The 8,392-nt window shown below is 36.5% G+C and overlaps 1 protein-coding gene and 1 pseudogene across 1 annotated transcript; one reads left to right on the top strand and one right to left on the bottom strand.

The window, feature by feature from the left end:
- Nucleotides 3,831-5,116, bottom strand: LOC105165942 (annotated as a pseudogene).
- LOC110012287 lies at nt 6,249-6,815 on the top strand. The gene has a single exon (XM_020695248.1). It carries the CDS (start codon nt 6,249-6,251, stop codon nt 6,813-6,815), a length of 567 nt encoding a protein of 188 aa, XP_020550907.1.

The raw sequence follows: 8,392 nt of genomic DNA, 5'->3' as shown, positions 1-8,392 counted from the left end.
GTTACCAAAACTCTCAAATGATTTTGAGATTAAAAAGTATTTCTCAACTTCTTACTTTCAAGAACACCTCAAATGACCTCTTTATGTAGATAGATAATATGACCGTTATATGAGATACTGGTCCTATTAGATCATATTATAAATTGAGCATAAATATAGTTATAAATCAAACCATAAATCACAATAAAAAGGGCCATAAAGTGACTACTAAAAAGTCCAACGGTCATATAATAAATACGATAATAAACTGACAATAAAATAAGGTCATTAATAAAAATTATTAAATAATTAAATATCAAAAAATATATAAAATAAGAAAATTTTAAAATTTATCTCCAACAACATATTGTCCAATAATTAAGTGAATACATGGTCAACGTCCTTCACGCCTACACATTAGGATGGTGCATTGAGTAATGTCTTCCGCTCCATCTCCTCTATTAAGCCAATAGTACGCCTTGCTGCCAATTCCGATCATACGGCCACTTGAGTTTCACTTCTCTCCGTAGAATCACCAACCAGATGCACCGTATATAGTGTACTTTGTGTCAACTTATTATATTAATTTTATAAAATTTGTATTTTTCCATATATAACCGTTTTTTTGTTTATTTTTTTGCATAAAAAACATCACATGCTCTGCATATTTGAAAAAAAATCACATTATATAACATTTAAATATTACATGTGCACTGCATATGATTTTTTTTTTTTTACAAAAAACTTGATCGAAAAATAGTGATAAATGGTAAGTACAAAATTTCGTAATATCGAGATGGTAAGTTGACACAAAAATAAATAAATGCTAAATTCGAAAAACTATCATAGCTCGAATGCCAAAATATAATTAACCCAAAATTTAATTCCTTTCTTGGTGCATAGACAAAATTCACATTAATCAGAATCCTAATTTTTAGGAACATAAGAAACATTTTGAACCACTCCCCACTCAAATTCTTATTGTTATTTATAATCTATACTATCTATTTATACTGGTATGAAAATTTAACTCACAAACGACACTTGTAACACAGAGATTCAATTTTTATTTTGTGTCGATAACATCCCTTTTTATTTTATTTAGTTTTTTAAATGTGATGTGTTACTTTATATATTTTATTAATTTTTATTTATAATATATTTTAAAGTATAAATAATTATTTATTATATATACGCAGAGATGATGTGCCATAAAGACTAGTTAGAAAAGGAAGCTTGAGTTCAAAAAATACACTAGTTTTCTCCATTCCCCAAACCCCATCCTACCCCCACTTAGAATGCAAAATAAACTAGCTGGGATAATTACATCAGCTCTTCTCTAAAGCTTGACGTAATTACAAGTAGGTTTTTATAATTTAAAAAATTATATTTAATTTTTTAATATTTATTTTCTTCCAACAAATAAATCAATTCATTTGTCGTAATTCAGAAAAAAATTGTATATATTAACAAACAAATTAAATAAAACTTCATATTTAACTTAGATGAATCTATTTTTTTATGAAAACAAACGTTAGGAATGTCAAATATAAGTTTTTAAATTATACAAAATTTATATATAATTATATCAAATTTTAAGAGAAGACGGCATAATTATTCTAAAATAAAAAGTAAGGGAGTGGGAATCGAAGAAAACATGTGGTGCAGGTGCAGCATACATGAGGAGCACCCCACTCAAACCAAAAGTGGGTGGTGCAATGGTCCCAACCCACGATTCAATTTTCGTGGGACCAGACTTCACTCTCGTCTTACCTCACTCTCTCCAATGGCTACAGTTCTCTCTCCACTCAAATCAATTAATAATTCAACTAATCAAATTGTCTATAATTCAAATATTTATTATACTTATTTAATTATATAAAAATATAAAAATAAAATAAGTAATAAATTAATCCATAATAATCCGAAATATGCATGAAAAAAAAATCTATTTAAAAAAATATATAGTTCTAAATACAACTAGCTTCGATAAATAAATTTAAATATTTATTTTCACCATATTTTCTGTCACGTGAAATCCGTATTATATGTGTATTCTATGTTAGTAATTTGAATAATTAGAAAAATACATTTTTTATATTTTATACACATTCTAAACATGATAAATAATACTTATATATATGGGATAAAATGTTTAGTACATTTCTTCAAAATATCATTCACGTACAAATATGCTAGTATTTATCTGAAACTCGATCAAAAATTATATCAAAATGTTTATTATTATTAATTAAGCTAATACAAACAAATAAAAATATACAATTGTTTTTAGCAAATATTAATAGGAATGATATGAATTAGGGATAATTACATTTTCCTCCGCTGAGGTACGGTGTAATTACACGTAGATTCTCTGTAGTTTTGGAAGTTACATCTAGCACTTCTGAGGTTTGTTTTCGTATAACAAATAAGTTTCCCCGTGGGTCGAAATTCACTCCATTTGCTGATATTAACAAAAAAGAACTGAATAAAAATTGATGTTTAATATCGATTGACTTATTGCAGGTCAATTAATTTTCTTGGGACTAAACTAATCCTATAATGGTGAAGATATACCTCACAAGCATTAAATCGTAAAGATGTAAGAGGGTAATTTGATTATAAAAGATTTATTTAGTCACCTACAACAAGTCAATAATAAGTCAACTAGGAGTAAATATAGATTCTTTTTTCTTTTTTGTTAATATCAACAAATTCAATGAATTTTGACTAATCCAGAAACTTATTTGTTAAATGGAAACAAATCTCATTGGTGCTATATGTAATTTCTTAAGTTATAAGAATTTACGTATAATTACACCTAACCTCAAGAAGAGGAGTGTAAATTATGTGAATTACAATAAAATGTCACCCAATAACTATTTAAATGAGAATGAGAATAAAGCGCTGCAGTATTACTATTTTATCCCTACATCCGCTATCGTAGGACTCGAATGTAATACTGCAACAAACTCCATGTTCCAACATGTTATCCGTTCATGTACTTTTGGGCTGATTTTTCACTGTAAATTAAGGGATCATTACACTTTCTTTTTTTGAGATTTTGTTGTTATTATATATAAATATCATGTAGTTTAAAAAATTATATTTCGTATTTTTTATATTTACTTTTTTTCAACAAATAGATTTATTAATTGGTCAAAATTTATCGAATTTGTTGATATTAACAAAAAAATTTAATTAAAAATTTATATTTACCACCCAATTAACTTATTACTGACTTATTGTAGGTCAAATAATTTTTTTCTTATCAAACTACCTTATACATCTTATTAGGCTAATACATGTGAGTAGGTATATCTTCACCTTTACAAGGGTAACTTTATTAGGAAAAACTTGTTTGAGCCGCAATAACTTTATTATCTTCAACTGATGGTAAATATAATTTTTTATTTTAGTGTATATTTTTGTTGATATTAACAAATTTTTTGAATTTTAACAAATGAAGGAATCTATTTATTGGATAAAAAAAAAAAAAACGTTTGGATGCTAAATGTAAATTTTTCAAATCATAAGAAATTTACATGTAATTATACTGAATTTTAAAAACGACCCGTAAAATTATGTCTAAGTTTAAATAAAATTTGGTAATATAGTTGAACCAATAAATGCTCACTCGAGTTCATATGACGACGACGACGACAATAATAATAATAACAATAGTAATAATAATAAATGAGGCTCAAATATGAATATATATGAGGGCATACTACCGATTCATGTTAGTAATAATAATAATAATAATAATAATAATAATAATAATAATAATAATAATAATAATAATAATAATAATAAAAATTTTAATGATAATAATAAAAATAAAATCTGAATTGCATAAAATGTGCAATTTTGTCATTGATTTTTTGCATTGCACTTGGAGTACGTGTACATTGTACTACCATCAACTAGTAGTACTTCGTGTTGTGCACATGTTGGATCTAACTTTTCCAAAATTTGCCCATATTCAACTCCACGAGAATATTCATCACCACGAACACATGCATAATTAATTATATATTTTGGTGAATACGTACATAATACGTACGTGTACATGTATATACATAAATATACTATGGGTGGTTCTACATCTAATCTACACGGCGGCGACCTTCTCGGAGGTGGCGGAGACTTGGTGTCCGGCGGCGGCGCCGCTTGCTGCCCCCTTCTTGGAAGCCAATGTACACTTGTCTTTCCTCTCATCTTGTGTCATCTGTTGTTGCCTACACTCTAAACTGCAGAAAGCGCTATCACCTCTGCATAATCCCAGAAACACATAAATAAATAAATGTTTAATATGTATTTTATTTATTTATTTTAATCTATTCGAAGAAAAATGACAATAATCATTAATAATATGAAACTTTTTTATTTCTGTGTGTGTGTTTGTGTGTGTGTGTGTGTGTGAATTCCTTTAGATTATGAACTTAATTTATTACAGGTAACATAATAATAATTAGTGTTATGGTTACACACACAGAACACGCACTAAATTATGAGCCGTTTTAATCAACGACGAGTTCATATATATATATATGTATATACCTATACATGTAGATGTCACGACCAGGTATAAGGCGGCGCTTACAGAGGGAGCAAACCCTCAAGAAATGAGCGGTTTCGACGAAGTCCGCCGAGTTGCGGCGGCTGGGTCTGATGGAGGCTGCTGCTGCGGCGAAGGAGGAGCCCAAGAACCGCTGATCCAATCCACCGGCGGGCCCCCCGGCAACGGCTGGTAAACAGCTTCAGCGCTGCCGTTGAAATCCAAAGTGAACTCCGTCAAGCTCGTAGTCCTCTTCATCGGTGGACGGGCCCTCTTTCCTAACGACATCTTCCCGTCGTCTCTGTCTCACACACAACACACAGTGTTTATGTATATGTATCTAGAGATGGTTGAACAGAGACGGAGGTGAGAAAAAGAGAGAGAGAGATGGATGGGGGGAGGTGAGAGAGGTGGGAGATAAACAGAGAGGCAGAGATGGAGGACGAAATCTGGGCCGTTGATAATTGGTTTTCTCAAATCAGGATTTTGAGGAAAGGTGTATTATTGATTTGGAGCCACGTCAGCGGTCCTTTTTTTTATTATATAATTGTGATCTTTGAGAGGGATCATTCACAAATCACAAGCATTGAAAGGAATCTTTTTCTTGATTATTTTTTCATTTTTCGTGAAGATGATTTTTCTTTTTAAATAATTTGTATTGCTGACGATGAAAAGCGATCAGTATATATATATATCTTCAGACTTGGTAAATTTTTTTAATCAAACCTGACTTCCTTGTTTGGAGAAAAATGGTGGCTTTCATATTGAGGGTATGTGATGGGGGTAAAACCCTATTTTCTCGTAAAAAGACAACTTTGCCCTTGATGGGGCCCAAAATCGCAAGTTTGCCAGCATGACCCGCGCCACTTTCACCGGGTCGGGTCGCGACCCGACCCGACGACTTGGAGCACGTGGCACGCGCGTAGCGGGTCGATAGACCCCCTGGTTCTCTATATATACCTCCCGGTCAGTGTATTAGAGGTACGTCGTCTCGACCGCATTTTACCTTCAGCTCGCTATTTTTCCCAGCGACCCCATATTTCGACCTCAACCAAACACTGACTTAAGCATCGGAGGGCCTTAGCTGGGGGCCACCCCAGCAAGCCTAACGATCTGCTTCTTTTCTCAGGGCCCAATCACTAGTCTGGGAGAGGAGCGACCTCGAACCGCTTGGGAGACTGAACCAAGGAGGTCGCGTATTTTCGACCCGGATCAGTTGGCGCCGTCTGTGGGAATCTGAGGAAAGCTCCTTTAGATTTGGTTTGGGGAAGAATTCGCCATGTCAGAATCATCAATGCGTGAACAAGAGGGAAGGTGGCATCTCACCGATGAAGAAAAGCAGCGGATGATCGGGATAGCAAGTAAGAAGGCCATGGAGGAGCACTGCCCATCTGTCAGAGAACCATCGAGGAAAGGACGGACGAAAGAACGGAGAAAAATGATCTTGGCTGGACAAGTAGAAGGAACGGTTCGCATGAGGAAGAGTAAGGAAATAATGCCAAGAATCAGTCGGGGGAGAGAGAGATCAGCTACCACATCCAACAACAGTAAGGTAAGACAAACAGCGACCTCCAGAGTTGAAGTGGGAGGCATAAGGCGGCAGATAGAGAAACTGAAGCAGCAGTTAGAAGACCTGAAGAAGCGAAGCGACCTGAAGAAGCAAGGCGACCTGGCTAGGCAAAATACGAACTCGCCCTTCACCAACGAAATGCTATCCGAAGTTGTTGGTCCAAATTTTCGACTACCCGATCTACCTAGATACGATGGGACGAAGGACCCGCGCGATCACATCACTACGTTCGGAATGGTAATGAATTTATATAGGCAAACAGATTCTATTAACGCAAGGCTGTTTGTGACTACTTTGACAGGGAAGGCACAAGAATGGTTCACCGGCTTGCCTAACGGGACCGTTGGATCATATGAGCAATTGTTACACAGGTTCGCATACCACTTCGCTAGCAAGCAAAAGTCGAAGAGATCAGCGATCCACTTATTCGCAATCCGACAGGGAAGAGAGGAATCTCTTAAAGATTTTATGGGGAGATTCAATAACGAGACATTGGAGGTGCAGGATCTGCGGATTGATATGATGACGAGTATATTAATACACGGTTTAAAGAAGGGGCCGCTTGCATCAGCGTTAGCTAGAGATCCCCCCGGAAATGTAGAACAATTGACGCTTTTGGCCCACAAATATATCAACGAGGAGGAGATGAATACAATCAAGGATAGAGAATGGGAAGGAGATCGAGAACGAAGTCGAAATAGGTGAAGGTAGCAATCCACTACAGTGGGTATGTTTGTATCTTTATTTGCATGACGGATGATTATTATCTTTTTGAAATGTTCGTATTTACATCACAAATCATGTACGCAATTACAATATTTGGTTAAATTAGCACGTATGAATGTTCACATGAAATAAATAGCTCCAGCTCCAATAGTATCCTACTCCACGACGCAATATCACGCAACCATCAACTACGCGACCTGCACAAGGCGCGATCTCATTGTGTCTGTGAAAGACCACCAACCCCGCGACCTGCACAAGGCGCGATCTCATTGTGTCTGTGAAAGACCACCAACCACGCGACCTGCCCAAGGCCCGATCTCATTGTGTCTGTGAAAGACCACCAACCACACGACCCCTCGTCTATAAAGGACCAACTACGAGGCCTGGAAAGGGTACAACCTGGCAGGACAACATAAGGTGCAAAATCGTCCGAAACCGATCAATGCGATCAGGAGAAGTGTTTGAAAATCCCTCCAATTCTCCCTATATTTGAGGTCGGATTGATGATTATCTTAAGGGAATTAGGGGAATTCGAAGATGAAAGGGGAATCTCTCATAAAGAAGGAAGTTCATTGAAGAGGATAATTTACAGATTCTACCTCAACTCTGAGATAAGTACAATGATCGGCGTAAACGATTACAAATTGAAATACAAGAGCCTACTTATCTACTGCATCTTCTCCACTACCCTCAAGGTCCTCCACCAAGACCGCAAATTCATCATTATGTTGCAAAGGGGGTTCTTCAGGGAACGCCGCGAGATTACCATCCAAGGACGGGTCGGTCCAGTTCGTGTCGAACCCATCAGCGAACCCCTTCAGCTTCTTTATTTGAGAAATGCAGCGATTAAAACCTTCTATGAGGTAGTCAGCAGACTTAGCCTCCACAGCGGTTGTGAAGGCGGTAGACTTCATGAAATCTCGAGCTCCCTGTAACCGAGTGTCCGCCAAGGTCTTCTTATAGTCATCAGAACTCAGGTACTGGTCGCGACCTTGACTCCGGGCAACTTCGAGCTGGTGTTGATGCTCTTCTGAGAATAGATATTCCTCTCGACCAGCTACCCGACCCGCAGAAAAGCCTTCAGCCTTAGCCGATTCCACCGAAGACGCGACCTTCTGCCTGAGCTCTCTTAATTGAGCCTCTAGTTCGGACTTCTGAGACTCGAGCTCGACCTTCTCTTTCTCACAGATCGCTAACTTCGAGCTCTTTTCCTCGAGTAGCTTGTCAGCGACCATCTTCTCATGTCGCCAGTAACTGCATTTCAAGGACAAATGGTGTCCAAAAGCTGAGACCTACATATAGCAGCAGAGGATCAGTCAAGGCAAAAGCAAAAGAAGTTTATGAAGTTGGTAAAACACTACCTGTGAGAGGGAATGAGCGAAGTTCTGCTCGACCCGAATATACGACATGGGTGCAAGGAGAGCTTGATCGCGAGGTAGGATGGTGGATTTATACAACTCCCAGGAGTCTTGGCCAACGTGGGTCTTCAACACGGAACTTTGGCCCGAAATGGCCCAGTTCGGTATCAGCCTCTCACCCTCCATGGCAGCCGGACT

The sequence above is a fragment of the Sesamum indicum genome, linkage group LG7, assembly GCF_000512975.1.
Source record: "Sesamum indicum cultivar Zhongzhi No. 13 linkage group LG7, S_indicum_v1.0, whole genome shotgun sequence".
Classification (NCBI taxonomy): domain Eukaryota; kingdom Viridiplantae; phylum Streptophyta; class Magnoliopsida; order Lamiales; family Pedaliaceae; genus Sesamum; species Sesamum indicum.
The sequence above is the reverse complement of the archived record's forward strand: the minus strand, read 5'-3'. Positions and strand labels throughout refer to the sequence as shown.

Coding starts and splice junctions, on each gene's coding strand:
- LOC110012287 (XM_020695248.1), top strand. CDS start 6,249: ATGCTATCCGAAGTTGTTGGTCCAAATTTTCGACTACCCGATCTACCT.